The sequence below is a fragment of the Channa argus genome, chromosome 8, assembly GCF_033026475.1.
Source record: "Channa argus isolate prfri chromosome 8, Channa argus male v1.0, whole genome shotgun sequence".
In the NCBI taxonomy this organism is placed as follows: Eukaryota; Metazoa; Chordata; class Actinopteri; order Anabantiformes; family Channidae; genus Channa; species Channa argus.
This window is the reverse complement of record NC_090204.1, coordinates 6,407,721-6,430,644: the sequence shown is the minus strand read 5'-3', so window position 1 is coordinate 6,430,644 and position 22,924 is coordinate 6,407,721. Positions and strand designations below refer to the sequence as shown.

At 38.7% G+C, this 22,924-nt stretch overlaps 3 protein-coding genes across 7 annotated transcripts; 2 read left to right on the top strand and 1 right to left on the bottom strand.

The window, feature by feature from the left end:
* Positions 1–1,683: 1,683 nt before the first annotated feature.
* LOC137131555 (osteocalcin 2) lies at positions 1,684–11,269 on the top strand. The gene is made up of 5 exons (XM_067512989.1): positions 1,684–1,929; positions 5,146–5,349; positions 6,957–7,418; positions 8,501–8,658; positions 9,431–11,269. Exons 1-5 carry the CDS (start codon positions 1,860–1,862, stop codon positions 9,473–9,475), a joined length of 939 nt encoding a protein of 312 aa, XP_067369090.1. The 5' UTR covers positions 1,684–1,859; the 3' UTR covers positions 9,476–11,269.
* Positions 11,270–12,605: 1,336 nt separating this feature from the next.
* Positions 12,606–19,128, bottom strand: LOC137131554 (golgin subfamily A member 6-like protein 7). Of its 5 annotated transcripts, none has more exons than XM_067512987.1 (13): positions 18,444–18,470; positions 17,618–17,695; positions 17,294–17,336; positions 16,906–17,107; positions 16,705–16,786; positions 16,058–16,118; positions 15,532–15,715; positions 15,283–15,356; positions 15,092–15,168; positions 14,892–14,992; positions 14,711–14,799; positions 14,476–14,616; positions 12,606–13,248 (listed from the first exon to the last, which is right to left on the bottom strand). In XM_067512987.1, the coding sequence occupies exons 5-13, from the start codon at positions 16,756–16,758 to the stop codon at positions 13,076–13,078; spliced, it is 954 nt and encodes a 317-aa protein (XP_067369088.1). In that variant the 5' UTR covers positions 16,759–16,786; positions 16,906–17,107; positions 17,294–17,336; positions 17,618–17,695; positions 18,444–18,470; the 3' UTR covers positions 12,606–13,075. The 5 variants fall into 5 exon arrangements, with proteins under 5 accessions (XP_067369088.1, XP_067369089.1, XP_067369086.1 ...); XM_067512988.1 differs by having other exon boundaries at positions 16,058–16,115; XM_067512985.1 differs by lacking the exons at positions 16,058–16,118; positions 18,444–18,470 and adding an exon at positions 19,102–19,128 and having other exon boundaries at positions 16,906–17,054.
* On the top strand, positions 18,684–22,924 carry mmachc (metabolism of cobalamin associated C). The gene is made up of 5 exons (XM_067512990.1): positions 18,684–18,843; positions 19,169–19,366; positions 20,563–20,715; positions 20,820–20,996; positions 21,381–22,924. The coding sequence occupies exons 1-5, from the start codon at positions 18,754–18,756 to the stop codon at positions 21,522–21,524; spliced, it is 762 nt and encodes a 253-aa protein (XP_067369091.1). The 5' UTR covers positions 18,684–18,753; the 3' UTR covers positions 21,525–22,924.

Here is a 22,924-nt window from a genome sequence, read left to right as displayed (position 1 = left end):
TAGCTGCTCAAGCACCACCCAATAACACCACGGTGAATGAAACAGCGATTTCTAAAGTTCCCAAAGGCAGAAAATATACATTACACAAAAATAGCAAAACCATTATTTTTTATTATTATGTATGATTTGTTACTTGTATACCACTAGTCTTTGTAAATTGCCTGTACCGTTTTTATGATATTTGTAGGTAGATGATTTTTATCTAACTCTAGATATAGATATTGCACTGTAATCCCCGACAATATATAAAATAGGTATTCTATACATACAATTGTTGTATACACACAAACAATAATATGTTGCTATTTGAACGCGGCATTTCTGCCTGAAATATCACCTTCACATAATAATACAGCTGATGCCAGAGCACCTACAGCCTGACGCATAAACAAGCAACGTTTTGTCTAATATAATAAAAATGTTTAAACCTTTCAAAATATTTTCCTAAACAATCCAAATGTGCTTTTCATTAAAATGTTGATGTTTCAAAACATACAAATTTGAATATGAAATATGCTGTTTACTAGGGATGGATGTGGTGCTGAAAAATCTATTACAGTGTTTTTTTCGGTGTCACACATACAATATTTTTAATGGACAATCAAATATGTTTTGAATTTCTTTAGGAATTAAAACAATTACAATTGTATAGCAAATATATGTTAGGTAAACTGTAGTCATATGGTCACAATATAGAGTATTATAATATACCCCAGAGTTTAAACAGACCTTTTGCTGCAGTTATCCGTACCAAAAAAAAAAAAAAACATCCCCAAGGGAACAAGTTGTCTACAAAAATATTAAAAAGAAAAACATTTGTTACACCTAAACAGCAATAATGCAGCCAAACACGGCATACCGTGCAGCAGCCAATGGGATAATTAATGCAAGAGGGAAACCCAGAAACGTTTATCTTCCACTACTAAAAGTTGTTCTAAAATAACATTTTCACATTATCTGTATTTATAAATAATAATGTAAATTTCTAGGCTTCAGCATCAGATCCACTTAAACCTGAGTGGAATCACTGTGGCTTTTGGACTGTCTCTTGTGGTCTTTCAGTGTCAGACTGGGTCTCTCTGCATCTTCCACAAATGTGGGCTGCTGCTGCCTTAGGAATGTTTGCGCAGTCCGAGTTTTTCCCACGGTTTGGTTTCCCATAAAGCAATCTATACTTTCTCACAAATGAGAATTAGCTATAGAGCAGCAGTTCCCCCATGTGGGCCAACGAAGACATCGCAGCACATTCTTCATACTCCGATGAAAGACAACACGTTTAGCCGATGTACTGATTTACGTATGTGTTTACCTCTAAACACACATCAAATGGATTCGTTTGTTAACTATTATAATAGTATAATTATAGCTATGTTACAGAATACGAATGAAGAGGCAACAGATCAAATAAAATAGAGGACTTCAGTTTTATCACTTTTTCAGTAATCACTTAAAGTTAAATATTGTTTATTCAGGAGTTGGTTTAGCTCTGCTGGAGTTTATTGTAATAAAGTTGTGTAGTCTCTGTTGTAAGGCTGCTGACCGCATGCCCTGTTGTGTAGGTGTCGGTCTTTCAACAAATGTCAAAAACAGAATAAATGTCATGGCACAGAGTCAGAGGAACACGTGGCACAGTTTCTGGTCAGAGCGGCAGAGAGAGAGGAAGAAGGGAGAGAGCCGCACACACTCCTCCTCCAGTCCGTCAGCCACGCACACACTGGTAGAGCTGCTCTCTGCAGTGTGTAGAACAGAGCACAAGGTGCCTGGGATTTTCAGCTACTCCATTAAAGTCTCGTATCTGACTGTGATCGAGAGAGAAGCGACAACAACCCCAAAGGAATCACTGTTGTTAGTTTTGGGAGATGATGGAGAGCAAAGTCTGGTTTGCCCTTTGTGCGCTGCTGCTCATGAACATGGGACGGGCGGAACAATGTAAGTAGCAATGTGTTTGTTGTGAGTTAAGTTTTATTTATTTATTTATTTATTTTGCTTAGTTTGAAGACAGTAACACATCATTAATTTGGGCTAAATATTGTCACCCCTCACACAAACACACACCTGCGTTGCTTTGTGCAGACTTTTACAGACTCACACTTCATTTATGTGTATAAGGGTGTAAACTGAGTGGCAAAGTGAGTTTTCAACCTTGATGTCAACCTTGATTGTGAACATTTGAGTTCCAGTTTGTTTTCTATCAATCTTTGAGATGAGAGTTAGACAAGCTTTCCTACATCCAGCTGTTTTAGTATCATACCTGTCCTATTTTATTTCAGCTTTATTTAAATGTTCATTTGTACAGTCAGTGTCTGCTTTTTGTTTCAACTGTCCTACGTTTTGTTCTCACATCTTACCCGTCCTTCCTTGTTCCTCTTTCTGCATGCAGTTACACACACCTCTCAAACGTCCTGTATTTCGCTTTTTTCACCTTCCCCTCTCTTTCCTACCTCATTCAAACGGCTTCTCTCTGCCATTTCCACCTTCTGATCAGCACCTTTCACATAAAAGGAAAATGAGAATATTGACACTTGAAAAGATTTTATTGGGTGGAATGTCCCCGCTCAGCTTCAAATGAACTGAAAACAGCATGATTCCACTAGAGGAGCTTTATTAGCTATAAATGAGTGGGGAAGTACATTGTGATAAATGGCACCTCCACTATTTACTGCGAGCGCACTGTCATTTCACTGGGTTCTTTCTAATTGGCTGGTCTCTGTTCTAAGGTGTATAGGCTTTATGAACAGATTTAAAACAATGCCACTGCTGCAGGCTCTGTTTTTACTGTTTTATCATGGATATGCATAAAATATACAAATTCCTGGGTTAAATTTTGACCCTGTGGTGAGTCAATATGCAGTAGCAGCTATACAAGTATGGGTTTAATTTACCCAGTACTGTGGATATAAAGTTATCCAAGTGTTTTTTTGACCCAATAACCCAAGTGGGATGTATAAAATAAACCACTGGGTCACAAGAAGTCACTGGTACTGGTTAAATCTCACCCAAGCACTGTGTAACTGTAACACTTGGTGAATTTAAACTCTGCGATGTTTGTGTTTAATACAGAAGTGAAATACAAACACGGACCTAAACATTTTGACTTATATATAAGTGTTTATCATAAATGTAATTTCTGTTTCCGGTTACTTACAACTCTAATGAAGATTCAATAACATTCCTTATCATACTGGATCTACATTCATGTCTTTCTAAGCTGTTCAATTTCAGAAAAATAAATCCCTAAAAACTACATTTAACAATTTCTAATGATTCACTGTTCTTACTTACAAAAGATCCTTTGTATGAAAGAACTTTTAACTGGCTGTTCTACAAAATCAGTCACATGTATGTAACGAACAATGCATGCACAGTCATCTAGAAAATAGTAAAAGGAGCAAAGTCTTCAAAGTAAAAGTCGTCAAAGTAAAATAAGATTAATTAAATTTCCCAGTAATAAGAAATCACTTCAGCTGTATTTTTGGTGCATTATAAATCCACGTGAGCTGGGTACTTGTAGAGGCCAGAGGGATGATATGCAACCCGAGAGGTCACATGGTGGTAGCCAGTAAACATACAAAAAAAAAAATATAGCAAAGCAAATCAAAAGTTGTTTCACTTTTATTTACAGGGAAATTATTTATAACTTATCTGGATTACTGACTCATAAACCAGCACAATTACATGTTTATGGGTTTTTACTAAAGACATTTCTAAACAGAAGCTATTACCGATCTGCGTGACAAACACTGAAACAGCAGACATCTGCTCTTAGAGAAACAGTTGACTGTTCCCTTCACTGGCAGGGTCAAGAAGCGAGAGCAAGAGCTATTTCCCCAGGTACATGCTGCATGGGCCTGAATAACTGTGAGTAAGAGCCTGTAACATCTGGACAGAGGAGGGCTCAACAGAGAAAACAGTGGTTCTCTTTATAAATCTACGGTGCACACATATATACACATACGGACAGACACAGATGCATAGAAAAACACACGTACTTCTCCTGCATTTGACCTAGACAGCTCTGATAGAGCTGAAGTAAGGGAACAAGGCCAGTATTATACAGCCGAACACCTCTGTGTCTATTTATGACTGTGTCTGTTTTCGTATCATTTAGAGTTCAACCAGGTCTCTCTCTCTCTCTATATCTCCCTCCGTGTCTGCCTATGAGCTGTGCGAGTGATTATGGAGGTAATGAAAGGCACCATGGCAGCATGCTGCTGAGCAGTAATGACATTACATGACATTAGTGTTCTGGTCTTCATCAAAATGGTAGATACAGAAATGCAGTGCTATAGTATTGTAAAGAGTTCAAGACAAAGGGTGAGAGAGATTGAAGGTCTTCATTAAGTTATTACATCAAAGACCAAAAGTTACTTATGATTCAGGTGGATTTTAGTAGATTCCATTCAAAGTGAAAGTCAGAGTCAGCCCTGATTTGTTTTATCTTCTGCTCTGAAATAATGTCTTGCAATAATGTGCCTAATCTGAGGCTGAGAAACTCACAAAGGTGACAAGATACAGTATATATATATATATATATATATATATATATATATATGAGTGGTACTAGCATGACTGGCAAAAAGTAGAAAACTAAAGAAAAAAAACACATGAAAAATGTGTTTTTCAAGCCCATAAAATAATTTTGCTGAGGTGATCACAACTTGATGGGTAATCATTGCAGTGGCTTCACTTTAAAAGGTGCAGTAACAGGTCAGAGTCATTAACTAACACTTTCTTTAGCTTCCTGTGCAGAATCTAGATTTGCAAAGGAAATTTGACAAGTTAGGATTTTTCACTTGAAGAAGATACTGAAACCCAGTTTGGGTCAATAAAGCTGGTCAAGTGACACAAGTAAGTGGTTGTGCAGGGCAACTCCATTAAAGTGCTGCACTGCTTTGATGCACGACGGGGTCGGATACATTTCTCTGGATAAATAATATTTTTTATGTATATGATTATTTTGGCTTTAAAAGTGAAACAGGATGCCCTGTGTGGACTGATGTAATACAGATTACATTACATTCTGTTAGTTTTGGACACTGTCTGTCTGTTGCCCCGTGTACGTTGGGAATATTGAGTTGTTAATGACTCCAAAGTCCAGGAAACACCAGGACCGGCCATTAACCATCCCTGTCCTCTCCTCATCAGATTCTACTGCTTCAACGAGTGAGGCTCCTGTGACCAGTAAAGCAGACACCCATGTGTCTGCTTCTAGCATGGACCCCACCAGTCATCCTGCTTCTGCACTAAATGCCTCAGATGAAAAGCCAAGTTCCAGTGGCAACAGCAATCTGACCAGCAACATGACTGGGGGAACCTCCTCTCTGACACCTGAAGAAAAGAATAAGAATGGTAACAAATCAGAAATCTAGTCAACTGTGTGAAATTGGAAAATGTGAAAGAAAGGTGATTTGATTTTGTGCTAATTATTTCCTTCTGTTTGTGCTTTGCTAGTTGGAAGGTTTTGTCACACTTTGTCAAACAAGAAATGTATTCAGACGTCCAGAAACAGGCTGCTCAGAATTTATGAGCTCTATGTACTAAAGTCTTATTTCTATTGTCCATGTTCAGATGTGGGCAACAGAATGAGATACAGGGTTTAAGTGGTGAGACTTCTGCTACAAACACAACACAGGCAAATAAGCCAGAAAAGGAGAAACAAAGTACAAGAAGCGAATAAAGAAGGTATGAATGAATTTATTCAAATGAGGATCTGAAGCTATGGTAAAATATATTGGGAGAAACAGTTCTGAAGCGGTGGTGTTGACAAGAGAAGTGATTACTGATGTTTGACTTTTCGCAAGGGGCTGAGAAAGGTACTGTAGAAGTGAAGGCTTACTCTGATATACACTCTGTCTTGCAAACACTAGTGTTAATTCACACATCAGACTCATCAACATATTCATGGATTTGCACATATTTTTTTGATTTTGCAGAAAACAACTAAATGCATTTACTCAGCTTAGCTGGTGTGTCTGTGTTATTTTACCATGCAGATAGATAGTCCAGATTTTGATATCTGATTCTAGGCATGTCTGTCCAAAGCAATGCAACCATGGTGAATGGATTTTTTGTCTGTGCCCTTTAAAGCATTAAAAATGTCTTCTGCAATAGTAGGCTGGACTCAACGCTAAAATACCAGGGTCAAAATAACAATGCTAATGCTAATTAGGTATAACAATTGGGACTTTCAATGTCAATAATTAGCTGTCAAAACAACATACAACTAAGACAAAGAAGAATGCCATTCATTTTGTTGGTAATAAACAAATATTTGCAGACATTAAAATTGTAATCTGATAATGTTGCAAGGTAAAACAGTTCTTGACCATTTGTTGTGGAATGACCAAGATTCAACATCAGAAGTCAGTCTTATGGTGGGGTTGGAAAAAAGTTGTAGAGATAATTTTTTCAGGACCAAAGCAGCAGCCAATAGTTATCGCACTGCACTCTACAAATCAATGGAAACATTTAGGAACCTGTTACTGATAATACACAGAACACAAGGTCAACAGTTTTCCTGGAAACTAACTCCTTTGATAGGATGAAGTCACTGTGATAATACAATTTTTCAAAACAAATATATTTCAAAATTTGTCACTGCTGTGAGCAGAGTAAAGTAAATACAGTAGAGTAAAAGAATGTCCGTACTTGTCTCTTGTATAAGAGTAGATCCAGAAAACTGAGAGACAAATCTTGGAAAAATTAGTTTATCTAGATGGATAGATATCAAAACTAAATATATAAAACTAAAATATGCTTTTTTTTATTCTAGTCAAATTGCTTGCTTAATTTCTCATTTATTCTTCAGTCAGACACAGTATAAACTTACAAAACACATCAAACCTCGTGAGCATCCTGATTATATACAGGCTCCAATATTTCAGCATGACAGAAAAATCTTTGCCAAGTAGAATTAAACCCGTCTGACTGATATGTTTCTCTTTCTCTTTCATCAGATACCAACCTCTCTCCACCTGTGGCTCATAACAATAACAGTCTAACAGAAAACTCCACAGCCCAGTCTCCAGTTCCTTCTTTAGAGAACAACATTACCACCTCTAACACACCCCCCACCGCAAGCACCACCCACCTGGCTGACAATACCTCCAAAGATACATCAAACACTACAATCTCATACAAGCCAACCCAGCACGAAACACAGTCATCCACTTCTGCCCCAACAACTGAGCCACCAACGCCTAATACTAATACCTCTAATACTACCAGCACCCAGTCCAGTTCGCCACCCAGCACTAGGTCATCTCAAGAGCCCTCCAATACTGAGATGAAGACGTTCACATTGCCACACACGTCACAGACAGAGATAACCCAAGGCCAGCCGCAGTCTGCCATCAGCCCCTCCGCCCAGGCCAAAGCCCACGTCGACAACCCAACCAAGCTCAATGTGGAGGGCGAAAGTAAGAGCATAATTTCTTTTGCGTTGTATTCTAAATTTGTTTTGGACTATTGACTGACTGGACATTGACAGAGTCAGACGTGGACTGGCTTTACAACAAAGGCGATGCTGTTCTTTGTTTTCCAGCACAAGCTAGTTCTCACTTCTACACACACAGACACAATCACACATCACGCATCCCCCGTCCACATCTTCTACGAGCACTGTCACCACCAAGCACTCCACAATTATGCCTCTGTTTGGGAAAGACTCAGTCACGAGCCTCAAAGCCTTGAGAATGCTTGTTTCCTTGTTTTTGCTGCCTCTCTTTTTCTCTCGCTCTTGTCTTTCTGCTAAATGGCTTATACATGTACAGTTTATCTTTATCTACATCATGAACATACAGAATATAATCAGAAAGTCTGTTTCCAGGCTCAGGTTGCCATCATTGAAAGGAATAGAAAAAATGATGCTGCCTGCTTCAGTATAGTTAAAATATCAAATCTCCTCTCACTCTGTGTGGTTTTATTAGGCCACGCTTGGCACATCGCCTCTTTCCATTTGCCAGAGGAACTGGGAGCGTTCACTGCTCTGTGGTTGTTGTTACTTTCAACCAGAAGATATAAAAAATGGCTAAGTTTACAAAACAGTCTTCCATAGCAACATCCATATACAGAAATGCATTGCAAAAAAAAAAAAACTCCTGTCCAGAAATGTCCAAAAAAGAGGCATGAATATAAAAAAGGTGTAAGATTATGTACCAAGAGAGTAAACATCCTGAGATAAACTGAAAACTAAATTGTTAAAATTCACTATAAATTTTCTTGTTCAACAGTGAGCTCAGTTACTGTGCAGGCAAGTTTAACATCACCCTCCTGTGTTTGACATTTCTGTCCTGAGCTACATGATGAACATTCCAACTTTACGTGCTGCTGTAGAATTTACAATTAGCTCCAAGCACAGTCATATTACTATTTTAGAAACTATAATTGTGCTTGTAAATTCCACACAAAAAAAGTGCATCACCAGCTTATTTACTTTGTGTAAAGAGTATCAGTAGAGGAATGGACCCCGCTGATGTGTCTTTAATGCTTATATTTACAGCGACAATGGCCCACGAGTCTCCCACATTAGACCCCCTCCTGGCTGGCCTGGTGTCAGCCTTCATCATCACCGCTGTCATCATCTCTCTGCTTCTCTTCCTCAAACTGCGTCGAAGAAACAACCGACCACAGTTCCGCAGGCTACAGGATCTACCTATGGTAAGCACGGCCAAAACATCCCAGCAACAAATACAATGTTTTCTCACGCAAAACACTCACTCTGTCAGATTTTATTAAGCGCAGGGACATGTACCGTTACAATCAGGCAGCCTTTGTGTATTTAGAAGTCACTGGAAGATTATCAAACATTTACTAATGCTTTATAGATTAATTTTAAGTTAGTTAGGAGAACAGCATCTAGTCTCCCAGTTTAGTGTTTATCGTCCTCTAATTGGTTTTGTCAGCTCCTCAGTTTGAAAGGAATGATTCTCCAACCAACATTTGACCTCTGAATTTCAATTAACACCTTATTAACATTTAAAAGTGCAGAGTTATCAGGAAATAGATAAATGCACTTGATTTTTTGCCAATAGGAGATTCATGTCATTTCCACATCTGTATTGTTAATATGAAGCTACTTCTGTCAATATGATAACACTAGAAAACAGGAAAGATAGACTCTCCAACTCTGGCAACTTAGTCAGATGTTAGGGGTGGCCACTTTCTTAAGCAAACAAGAATATTTCCCAAAATGTCAAACTATTTCTTTAATCATGTTTTTAATATGTGAAGATTTGTTTGTATATTCATATTAACAGTTGTTACTGCTCAATGAAACATAAAATATTAACTAACTATAAATTATTAACAAATTAGAAAGTGATATCTAAACAAATCCATTGTATGATCTAAAAATGAAGAACTTGAGCACTTTGTTATTTTTGACTTAATTGTTTACTTAATTACTTAATCACTTATATTGTTTCTGCAGGATGACATGATGGAGGACACACCCTTATCCATGTACACCTACTGATGCATGATTGATTTTTTTTTTACTGCCCAAACACTGTCCTTCAGTCCATGCTTATGCCACAGTGGTCAACAAACCCTTTTTCTCTTCCTTAACCATCATCAAATACAAAGTGTCCTGGGTAGGTGTAAGCATATTTCTGGATTGCTTCCATTTATCTAGGTCACTGACATGTAGCTAAGGACTTGATTGAAGCTGGATTGGACAATGAATAATCACCTATTATGGAATCCTTTTGGGGAAAAAAAATCTATTTTGGTGTTTGCAATTACAAATTAGGCTAACACCTCTGTTCAATACTGTATGCTTAAAAATTTTCAGCTCATCATTTGGGGTTGTATATTAAATTCTGATTCGCCTACAGTTGAAAGGGGTAGGTGTAAAACGTCAGTGGAACTGTTTACACCTGGGCACTCTTACATGGGGGCACTGTTGTGATTGTCTCGTTATCAGATAATGTAACGCCTGATCTAACAGAAGGTAAATAAGCAGAACAAACATTTTGTCTATAGTGTTAATGAGGTTGCACTTTATTTTTCATGAGTGGAGAGAAACTCAACAAATATTTTTGCGCATGAGAGAAATAAAGTTTTGCTTGTGTGTGTAAATGCAGGCACAGCAGTATGTGCCTTGTTGGTATGCATTTCTCTGTGTATATTTGTTAAGGTTGCATGGATGAGTGTTTAAAAGAACAGCAGGTGATATTCCGAAGTTTCTTTTCTGTGTTCATGGTCCTGCTGTCTTTTGGCCTTATTTTGATATATGCAGTGTGTTTTTCTTTCAATTCTTTAAATCCAGGAGAGTGCCTTACGCTGTATAGGAACAAAGTTTAATTATTACTGTCTTTATAATTATACCAACTAACAGCCCAATTTACCAGTTTCCCAGGGCCTTGTGGGATTCCTGTGGCACTCAGGGTGAGAGAGCTGCTCTGACTTGCCTGTTTTAAAGGACTTGCCCTGAGCATGAGGCACTCATTCATACAATGACAATTGCAAACTGAAAATAACCTAAGGCCTTTCCACAGTGTTGGCATTGTCCTGTGCATTGTAAATACTACTGATGATTGCATCACGCAAACACGACTTTTAGAAACTTTTCATTTCAGATGTTGCTTTTGCATTAAGCACACAAACATACAGTATTGTTGTGTGGACTGACCTCATATCAGTTTCACCATGTGCTGCACTTGCTCTGCAAATGTGAGTGGAAATGAGACATACGCAGGACAAAAGAACATTTTACACCCACACTGAAACCAAAAATATGTGGATTCAATTTTTTTTTTTTCAAGAGTCTATGTACATATACGTCAAGATGTCTGAAGGGTGTGAATTGGAGCTAAAAGTTTGCTATTTTTTTTTTGGCCCCTAAATAACAGGTGACAAATTACACAAACTCTAATTTGTGTAAAGTGTTTGTCTCCAAAATGGCTTCAATGCTTTTGCATTATATAGCACCTATTATACACAATGGCAATTTCAAGTGCTTCAAAATAACCATAAAAGTTAGTTCATTCATCTTTTTAAATCAAAACATCACCACAAATTGTCTAAGGCCTTATTTGGTTCCATTATTTTCACTAAAATATTTAGAGAACATTTTCCCTATTTTAGGGGTATATTTTCACCCTTGTGTAGATCACGTTTTAGATTACACTTGAGATTGCTGATATTGTGTTATTTGTACATCCTGCATTTGTGCATTTCTTTAGTTGTCAAAAGTGTCCTGAATGCATTATGAGGCTTTGCTGCCAGATGTGGGGTTTGTTGTTAATTAAAGGTTTTTCAAACCATACTCGTATTTTCCTTATTCAGTTCTGTAATTAATACTTTTTCTTTAAATTCAGCATCAACAAATGCAAAGCACAACACTAATCTCTAGAAGCAACCACGGATAGCAAAGTTTTTCTCCTTCAACTTTAATGCAGAGTTTCATTGTTGGGAAAACACAAGACATTTCTTTACAACCCTTCCGTGAATGAATTTGTACACTGCTTTACTACAGCACGACTGCACAGTACTTGGCAAATGCAATAAAACTGCAGTAGAAAGGTCTGATTCATCAGCCACCATGTGGGCAAAGTAACAAATGAGCGCTGTCTTCATTCAATGTCTCAGCAACAACAGTATTAACAGCAGTACAAAAACAACGTGTTAGAAGACATTTAATAAAATACTGCTCATCTCTGCCATTTACTGTTTTGTAGAAGGTCTTTTGCATTTAACAGTTAATGTTTTTGTTAGGAAAGCTGGACAGTGTCTTTCTTCCTCTATATCCACACCCCAGTGATCACCTAACCTGGCTCTGCACTGTGGTCTGGGATCCTTGATAGGGGGTGGCTGGATGCTGCCATTCTTAACAGCTTGACACCAAGCCTGGTACAGTGTGACACAACGCAGCCAAGACAGCATAGAGCGATTATTGAATGTCTTAACGGAGCTCTGTGTGTGTGTGTGTGTGCCCGCGCGCGTGTGCGCGTGTGTATAAAAAAAGTGATTGCAGTAGAGGTGAGGAGCTGCCCGTGTCTCGATAGGGATAATAGCTTTTGATTTTCCTTAGCCTTCACTTTAGCTGCATTACCAGGAATCAAAACCTCATCCCTCATCAGATTCTTCTGAACTGAAGATTGCATTATGTCAGGAAAAAAAGCCCATTAAATATCCATTACTTTACTACATTGGAAAGTGTAGCATGTACATGATCAACACAATTATAAAGCTTAAAGGAATCTTTAGGAAGCTTGATTTACAGTGATCAAAACATGTTAAAGTGCAATATGTTGAAGTTAAAGCAACATAAAGACACAGTGAAGAGTAGTGTTCTTGTGGATGCCACTGTATTTATAGGCAAAGTCCTGCCCAAAGCTTAACCACATTAAACACTTACCTAATCCCAATACTCGTACCCAAAAATCATAACAGACCTAAATATCTATTTTAATTCAGTCTTGCTGAAAACCAGTCATGGTGGTTTAGTGGGCCAATCACAGTGTGTCTACCCCCAATCCTTGTAGGAGTCATAATTTATCATTAATAATGCACAACATGCATGAAGAGGGTGTGGCGACAATGAAAACATTAAATTGTTTGGTTGGAGACTGACTTTCAATTTTGGGCCAAAAGTTTAGACACAGTCAAGCTGGTGGTTTGTTTAAGTACACTGTAGTAGCAGGGAGGCTGGGTGTCACATGGGATTAGACCCATTTAAAAACAGACAACTGTTTTTAAACCACATTTGAGAATTTCCCACACTGAGAGTGGTATCATTTATATATATATCACACATCATATCTAAACAGGTCAGTTAAGCAACAGTAATACACTAAATAGGAGGAAGAGTCTGCTGTAATGCCTTTCCCAGTTTATTTTCCCAATCCCCTGGGACTACAGAGGAAATAAGCCATATGCTTGTATTATCCTGACTCTTATCCAGATTTTAAATAATTTGTTTTTTTCCAAATAAACACACAATCCTAAAATTTACTGGTCAAATAAAATACATTTAAACACCAACATACCTCATGTAGTGTTTTGATAAGTCGGGTAAGTTTTTATACAGCTCCTTCCCATATAAAATTAGACAACTTCCCCTTAAAACTAGTTAGAGGTCATTAAGACTCAGGTCAGACTCTAAATCTGGGTTAACATCATCATTGAAGAGATCTTCACAATCATTATCATTTTCCTCGTCCTCCTCCAGATCAGATCCCAGACCAGCAAAGTGACTCCGTCTGGACTGAATGCTCAGACGTACTTGTGGCTTCTCATGAGGAGCTGGAACAGGTGAAGAACAGAGAAGATCATTTGTGCATGAGACTGACTGTTTTAACATATGCAATTACGGTAGGTTGGAAGACATTCAAATGTTGCCATAGCAGCCGTGTACCAGTCTGAGAGTATATACAGTATATATGTGTGTGTGTATGCAATCATTAAATTGGTTTGTCATGAAGCCTGGCCTCATGAGCCCAAATCACTCTGGGAAACATTTAGAGAAGAGATCGTAATCTCTTCCGGAACATCAACCTTCTGTTACAGTAACCCTCAGGGGGAAACGATGTACGCAATCACACACAAACACAGAGAAGAAAATTTCCCAACAACCAACTAGGTTTGCAGAGACTATAAACCCAGAAGGAAACAAGAGCTTTGCTGCTGTTTGTGCAGATATATCATACTTGCTCACAGTGGTGTTGTACATTACAAGATTACATCCCTCAGTTTCCCTTAACTTATAACTTTGCCTTTATCTTGGAATCTCCTTTTGTTATATAATTCAGTAATATTTGGGGATGATTATCTATTGCAAAGAGATTGATAAGAAGTTTAAAAGCAACCTCGTATGAAACAAGGAGCGCTCAGGAGATTATTATTATAGTATAAAGACTTAAATCTGGGGGAAACAAGTAGGCTGGTTATGTCCAGAGGCAACAAAATGTGCATTTCAAAACCTCTAAAACACCATAAATACTCACTAGGCATGTTTAACTCTTAAAAATTATTATTATGATTTTTTTTTTAAAAACAAGGGTTATGTGTTGGTCTACATCCTGGGTTGGTGCCAGGCAACCAGCAGAGAGGTCAGGACAGTATCCATCTTTTCAACTCTCTTAAAGAAACAAATAAGCATATTTTCCAGAATGTCTCACTCTTCCTTTAACTAACTGTTTACTGAAATGGTAAACAGAACAGTGCTCTCCACAGTGAGTGAAGAGTGATGGCTGAGCCAGATGTGTGGGGGATGGATTAGTGCGTGTGGGTAGCTACACGTCCCATCTTGCTACAGCCGTCATCACACCATACCCATTCGGGGCTCTGCATGACGTTCTATGTTGGCTGGAACATGTGACCCCATTGTCAGAACACGTTTGAGTTGCAGTTTATGTAGGTGGAAAGCAGGCTTGTGAAAGTATGTGGTTTTAACTAACTCAGACTGTACTCTGATACCCGTGGGTGCACTGGCCAAAAATGCTTAGGAGTCTTTTTTTTTTAAATCCTTACCAGGATCCTTTTCTTCCAGCCATGACAGATCATCTGAACTGACCTCTGCCAGGCTTGGGGTTGGGCTAAAATCTTCAGAGTCAGAATCTAGTTCTTCAACTCTGGCCCTTCTACTGTGGCTGTGAGGGAGTGATGAAGCTCCTGAATCAAACAGAAAAACATGGTACAGTAGTTTTAAAATGTTCTATTTGAACATGTGCCTGTGCAAGAAAGTCAGGAAAGAAAAGGGACTTGCCTGATGTGTGTGCTGACAATAAATGTGGTGGTTCCTGTTCTTGTAGTGTAAGACTCCTAACCTTCTCCTTCAGTTCGGAGACAGTTGTTCTATTACAGTATGTGAACATTAAGTATGTTAATCCACAGAAAGTTAGGACAAAACCTTAATCATATTTCAATGCACAAACTCACAAACATACCTGATCTGGCGAACCTCTTGCTGTGTGTGCGAATACTGAGAGACAGTCTTTGCCAGTTCAGTGCTGTGACTTCTGTAACTGTCTGTCAGCTCCTCCAGTGTCTATACAGTGCACACAAAGGTAAGGTTAAGATCTGAAAGACTACAACCCACACAACCAAGAGCAAACAACTTCTGTGACACAATGTGTGTTTGCTATACCTTGCAGCTGCGTTCATATTGTCTCATTGTCTCTCTGGCCTCTGCCTGTTGGAGGAACATGTCTTTCTCCTGTCTTACTGTCAGAAGCAAAGGAAAGCAAAAATTGTGAACAAGCTTGTGCTTGCCTTTGCTGTGCGGGCCAGTCAAGGGCTTATCAATACAAGGGCATGATGTTAGTGTATGTGACTCACCTATTTGTGTTTTTAGTTGGTCGACCTCTCTCCTGATTTGTTCCAGCTCATCTCTGCGTAGCCTTGAGCTGAAACTAGAAATAAAGAAAGTTGTCATAAAAGGCTCCTTTGATTCTAAAAAAAAAAAAAAAAAAAAAAAAAAATCACAAAAAAGTCACTAAGAAATTCTACATGAGATGTAAACACTTTGATGCACATCGTCAAATTGTACTATCATCAGTTTACTATGGAGCTCAAATCGTAATGCACCTCTCCTCCAGGTTGCTGAGCGATGTGGCTCTGGTGATATGTCCCCGCAAAGTGCTCAGCTCACGTCCAACCTCTCTTCTCCACTGCTCCATCCTTCTCTCTGCTCCTGGACTTTGTCCCCTCTTTGACTCATCCCTCTCTCTTTCCTTCTCCCTCAGCTCCATTCGCAGCCTGTGAACCTCCTCTGGAAGACAATATTTTTTTCCCTTTCAGCAACCTTGTGGACAAATCCAAATAATTTATTAATTTATTCTTAAAGTGTATTAGTTTTTATGAGACAGTGTTAGGTAGTGAGAAGAGCAGAGAAGTAACTCAGGACAGTGGTGAGGCACCATTTTATACATCAATACATACAGTCCTAAGAAAAGGTCATGGTAACCTGATCACGAAATAAGATCTTATCTTCACCAAAATCACAAATATCAACAAGCACAATGGTTTGTGTTGTTTCTGTGCTAAATGCATTTTCAAGAGATGTTGTCCTGCTAGTTTCCTAACTATTCCTGTCCTATCCACTGCTGATTACCTGGCTCAGGTGTCTGATGAGGGTGGAGCCTAGGACAAAGTGAATTGGTATCTCCCAGCTTCTGATTGATTAAACACAAGTGGTTAACAGGTTGGCCAGATAATGTTGTTGCTGATTTAACATGATCCTGGATTTGTTGGTTCTTCCAAAGTCATACTGAGCTTGTTGTCCCAGCAACAGATTCACAATCTCAAACCTACTCAGAAGCAGGTTTTTTCTCAGGTTTTACCAGTGTAAACAAGATCATCTCTCAGCTTGGAATGGTGTTGGACAAGAAAGTCTATCCAACTATGGATGCCCTGGCTCATCGTAAATTAATTCATACATTAATGTTAGTACACTGATGCTCATAAAGTTAGAATAATTTTGTTTTCAGACACATTCCTCTTTTTTTACAATATTCATATATTTGTTTGGAAGACATTGATCAATAACAGTTTGAGAAGATATACAGTTTATCTATCAAGAATAAATCACTTTATTTATTAAATCTTTTCTAACCCAATTCCCAAGTGGGTTTGAAGAATTGGACATAACCAAATAACCTGACCCAGAATTAGAATTTTCAGCAGTACTCATCTGTACTGGGATCTGTCACATATGAAAGATACCCCCCTGGAATGAGTACCCGTGGTGTAGTGCGTTACCTTGAAGCATCTGAATCTGACACTGTTGTGACTGTCTCTCTCTTTCCATGTCATGGAGTTTCTGGTTGAGAGAATCAATTGCCTTGAAAAGACAACAGAGGGAGAAACTTGGAATTCTTGGAAAACAATCTAATACACCATGTAAAAACACCACCCCTTTGATTGCACACACCTGGTAAGATTAAACAAATAATTACACACCTGGCTCTGTATCTGGAGCTGTGATTGGATAGCACCTAGGTCTGCCCACTGTACACTAGGAGTGAGAGAGGAGGAGGGCTTTCGAAGAAGGGAGGCTCGAGGGGGAAGAGCAGGAGGATCAAAATCTGAGTTATGAATGCGCTCCCTTACTAGAATACGTTGGGAGAGGAAGAGGCACAAGAAAGAGTCTGATCTAGAAAGGCTTAAAACAAATAACCAGAGTTTAAAACAATTTGTCCTATCATGATGTATCATCTACTTTATTGCGAAATTTAAAAGAGAGGAAATTACACACATCCTCTCACACACACACAAACACTCAGAAGCACACAGAAATAGGTTATTTCCCCTTTCAGTCATATTCAAAAATCTAATATGGGTGACGCACCATCTCCAGCTTTGCAGAATTTCCCTGTTGAGTTCAGCCTCTCCTATGAACACAAACATTTCAAATTCAAAGGGTTTTTCCAAAATCTCAGCATTAGAATGCCTCTTTAATATAAAAACCTGAATTACCATTATACCATAAATTGGGGGAACACTGCTGCCATCTACAGATAAACTGCAATACTAACAATGGACAACTAACCACGAGATCACTGACTCTAACCACAAAAACGCCTTGTTGTAAAGTAGAGGCACAAACTTAAGGAATATGTACAAAAACAAACAAAAAAACAAATCACTAAATTGGCTTTTTAAAATTACTTACCCTCATCTTTGCAACGCTGCCATCTGCAGCAGACAGGATAGAGCTCAGCTGATTGTCCCAGTTCATGTCTCAGTTGATCTACAAAGAAATGCACGAACTGAAGCTGCATCCTTCATCAGCATTACTCGATAATTTCTTTATACCTTGGTACCACGCCATACAAAACAATGATGCGTTGCCTTATATTGTAGTTACATCACACACCAGCGTATGACAGCGACACGGTAACTTTATGCGTGTTTTGTGGCTGATCTGTAAGGTAACATAGGTAAGCTCTCTGGCACTCTGTGTGAGGTTGAATTACAACAGGCCTTGATATTTGCCCGTTTGCGTGGGACTTATTATCTGCACCTCGGATACGTGTAATTGAGGTGACAGCGTGTGCAAGCTGCCTGCTAATCTCTATATAATGGATCTGCTTTATTGACCTCCTTTGCCTTGGGGAATATCCATTTCCAGCCTCCGGGAGTTGCAAGCTTATCAGGGCTACCCTGCGGTTGGAGACTCCAACAGAATATATATTCTTGCTGCCCCAAACAACGAGATGGGCTCTGAACACGCCAATTTAACTTAAAGGAGCACAACAAACGTTAAAAAGCCATTGTTAAGATGATATTAAATTAAGCTAATGTCAGTTAGCAGCAGTTTTATGGCGACTTTTCTCTTAGCGTTCACAGTTTTTGGATGGCATAACGATATTCACCACCTCTAACGTAGGTAATAATGCCTGCTTTAGCCAATTACATATACTTGTATATGAACAAATAATACAATATTTAATATGACATACAGATGTTTGTGCTAGCTGGCTAAGCAAGCTACTCACAGAAAACCTTGCGATTCCACTTTTAAATCCAGGAGCCCATAACGGCGACGTGTTTACGTATGACGTAGTCGCAGGGGTCTTCTGGGTATTGTAGTAGCGGGAACACACATCAGTCTTCATAGACTAATTGGCAGTAATGGTCGTTATAAAAAACAGCTAAATACAATAAATTGTTTGTTATTGTGTTCTTTTGTAAGTTTTTGTTTAATCAGTGTGGCGGGAAAAGCCAGAGGTTAGCTTTATTAATGACGTTGGCGAAAACACAGAACAGCACATCCCATATTTCACAGCGCTGTGTTGACATACAGCGATGGCGGCTTCCAGTGCCAATGTGGAAAGCGTAACAAGAATCCTAAATGAGCGTTTATTACAACTTGGATTTGAAGTCTATCCTCTGAAGGTGGCTGACTTTTCTCTGGTGTTATATGAAATATAATACTATATTTCAAATAATGTTACGTGAAATATGATCAGTGCATCTACTCGTTGACCATTTACTCGAGGTTTAGCAGTAAGGAGTTGAAGAAGCCAGTAGAATATAGTTATAAGTAAAATGTATTTTTTTTATTAGGCACTTATGTTTCTTAATACATCGTAACATTCCTAACTAAGTGTATGCATTGTGTAAAATGTCTCATGTTGCTTCATGAGTCCTTACTTTTTTGTGTGGTTTTCTTTCTGCATCGGAGCCTCTAACTCCCTCCTATGTTTCCTGGTATTTACAGATTGGTTGGTATAACTCTGTGCTGCCTCCCTCCCTGCACTTGCCTTACCGAGATGACAACCTGGCTGTGGTGGTGCTCAGCACCCCTGGCATGTTTGAAGAAGCCTTCCTGCCCTTCATGGAGAACAGTGGCTGCAAGGGGCTGTCTGATCCCATAGACCAGTGTGTCAGACACTGTGTCTCCACTGCTGTCTCACAGGTGTGACTCATACCCTCTAAGTATATAAATGATAAGTATATAAATGATGGACTGACATACATAAGGTGGGTTGGTTTTTTTGGCAGTATGACCGGATGGTTTAATGTGTAATTTAGAATTTTAAAAAAACGTATGGACTCACTGCTTTACAATAATAGACCACAACACTCCAATAAATTGTAAATTGTAAGGGAAAGGTACCACAGAATACCAGGTATACCAGGTACAATAAGTCTCATTTGCATTGAGCAATGAGGAGTCTGGAGCCTGAAGGACACTTCAGCTCAAAGTTCCTGACCTTAATGACTTTTAAATCTAATCTAAACCTTCAATAGAGCAGTCGAATTGAGTCCTTTATACACTTTGTGGGAATGCAATAACATCAAGTGATCATTAATTCAGATTTTTCCCTGCAGGGGGAACAGTAATTGCAGCTTCACCTGACACAGCATAGTAGCTTCCATTTGGAGTGCCACAGATCTTTGGGTTGCTTTAATAGAGAAAATAACTTCTGTCCCAAATATAAAAAGCTCCTCTCAAAAAGTAAGATATATTTTTACTTGTCAGTTATCCTGGCTTAGTTTTAATCTATCATGTCAGCAAAGTTCCATAAATTTCAGTGTTATATGAAACTCCTCAATAAAAATAAATAAAAAATAAATGCCCTTCCAATTGTTTTCTTCCTCCTAGAGACTGAAAATAATGTTGAAATACTAATTCTTTTAACAAAAAACACAAACAAAATAATACATTAGTTCTTTTTTATAATTTGTTTGCATTGTACCCTTGAAGTATCATAGAAATCCATATTTGGTGTATTTTAAGGAGTTGCAAAGTTGTTACCAAATATTTACATATTAACACTAAAAGCTCAACATTTGCCTCTGACAAGTCCCACACTATCACCACAGCCTGAGAATCTGTCTTGTGTAGACTCACGAAAAGATAATCTAGTTAGTTCTTAAGGGATGTTATCCTTTAATACTGCTTTGTCTTAAATACTTCTTCAATTACCAACCACTCATGGCTTTTAGTAGCGGTTGTCGACCAGGTTTTGACCAGGTAAAAATAATTTAATGTTGAAGATAATTGTCTACTTACACAGTGCACATACAGAAAGAGGAACACACATACAATCAGTCCCTGGTCAGGTTGTGACACCTAAATGTTCCCTCTTTTCCATCTCTTTTTTTTAGTGTTTCCCAGGACAGAAGGTGGATGTAAGGTACGACTACGAGCTCCTGCCCAGCAGAAGGCCGAAGTTTTTGGCGCAGACTGCTGCTCACGTGTCAGGAGCAGCTTTCTACTATCAACAGTCAGATGTTACTGATCATACCTGGGCTACAAAAGTAATGTTACTGATTTGTCAGGAATGTAAACTGTAGTAGTGCTGTGTTTACTTTCTTGACTTTCTTTGTCTGAGTTTTGCATGTCTCCCTCTTTTTACTCATAGAAAATGTTCGGAGTGTGTGTGCATCCAAAGTTCGGAGGCTGGTTTGCCATCAGAGCACTGTTGGTGTTTGAAGAAATGACAGTGGGCTCCGAGATGGTGCAGCCGGTTCCTCCTGACTGTGTTCCCACCAGAGAGGGCCGGATACAGCTGCTGGAGGCATTCAACTTTCACTGGAAGGTACTGGACATCAGCACTCTGTTTAAAAACCTGATCCACATAGAATAACTACAAACCACGGGATAGCAAACTGCTTGATGTCAAACACTTTCAGATAGAGGACTTTCAGATAAATGACCTCCCATGCATGGCAGGCTTTATTATATTTATGCCCCCCTTGTGAGAAGATTTCAGTAGTCTCTTCATCTTGTTCTTACGATAAAAGAAAGAAAACAATAAAAAAAACAATCCCAACCTTCCTATGTCTTGCTTATATTTTTTAAGCATGTCAGTTGTTCAAATTAGTCTCTTTTCAACTCAACTTAGTACTGTTCCAGTGGGTTTTTAACGTAAATTTAATTCTGCGATAACCTGAAGTTAATCAAAGACATTTTGCATTTTCAGGACTGGAGTTACAGAGACATCATCCATCCAGTCCAGACCTACTCTCAGAAACAGAGGGACTACTTTACAACCCCACCTGCCCAGCGGTTTGCTCTGCTCAAGACTTGGGGCTTTTTGCAGAGGGAAGATGAGCGACCTACATGACTCAATGACTCCGACACTGCGAGCCAGATGAACATACATGGCTGAAACAGAAGAACGGCTGCAGTATGAAAGTGCTGTTCATGTTCACTGAGCACACACTTCCGCTGCTTGTCAGACTTTGAATTAATTCTGATTGAATTCTGATTGACCAGCTGCATATTGAGACTCAAACTGTGATGTGAATTTAGACTTGTAAGGTTTTAGTAGAAAGTATTCATGGTCTGTGGAAACTTTTCCAGGACCTGCACGTGACCATTCACTGCGGTATAGCTGCTATAGGATGTGTTTCATCACATACTCACACTACGTTAAAATACTATCTTTTTTTTTGCTTCCTACCAGGCAGCTTGTCTGATTGTGTTATAGAATCCTGCCTGTACTCATTCATCTTGTATTAAATCAATGAAGGGGACAAGTGAAGACCTTCTTTTGATGTTTTCCTCAAAGGTAGTAAAGGTAAAGAACACTGCACTCATCCTAAACCAAGAATGTGGGGTTGGGGTGCGTTAAATCTGAATTCAGCATGGGGGTGGGGTGGGGAGCACAAATATTTAAGCTATGCAACCTTCATTGTCGAATCAAACTGAGCTAAATCACAATTAAATGTTTGTTAATTTCTTTTATAATATTTCATACAACATTCTAAACTAAATACATCTTAATAAAGAAATTTTGGTCATATCGATCAATGTTTATGAACTTAAATGCATATTGCAATTGAAAAGCAATTATCTGTTTATAATGTATTAAATAACTATAAGTAGAAGTTAAAATTGCGTGTTACAACGCAATGGGAATTAACTCTATCTGTCCATTTCCAGGGTTTATTGCTTCCATTGTTTTATCCCAGTCCCCAGTTTGTCCCCAGTCCCTCATGCGCAGCTTGATGCATTATAGATGTGATGTGTTTGAGATCCCTCTGCCCCCCAGCCCGATGACATGCTGATTACTTTTAACTGTGACTAACTGCTCTAACAGGGACGTCAGTATTCAGTGCAACCAGTGGACAGCTGCACTTATCAGCACCACTGGCCAATGCTGGGTTAAATATGCTCCCCCCCCCCCTTCTTCCTGTTTTGTGTGTTGTAAAAACTGAGTGACACCAGTTTCTTTTTACAGTTGAAATTCAGTGCAAGCCACCTCTTTAGTTACACCTGTAGATGTCACTGTTCTCCTCTCAATAATGAAGGTCAGCACTGCTGTCTGTGAAGCATCAGCAAAGATAAAGTCAAGTACTGACTCTGCAGAAAACCTTCAAAGAACCTCACTAGGACTATGTGATTCTTTGGTAACTCATTGACCCTGCATTGCATTACTTGTGTTTGGGCAGCTTTATGTTTTTTCTGTCATTATTTACCTTTAAAAAAATAGTAATAGTAATAAATCATGAGAACCCATCC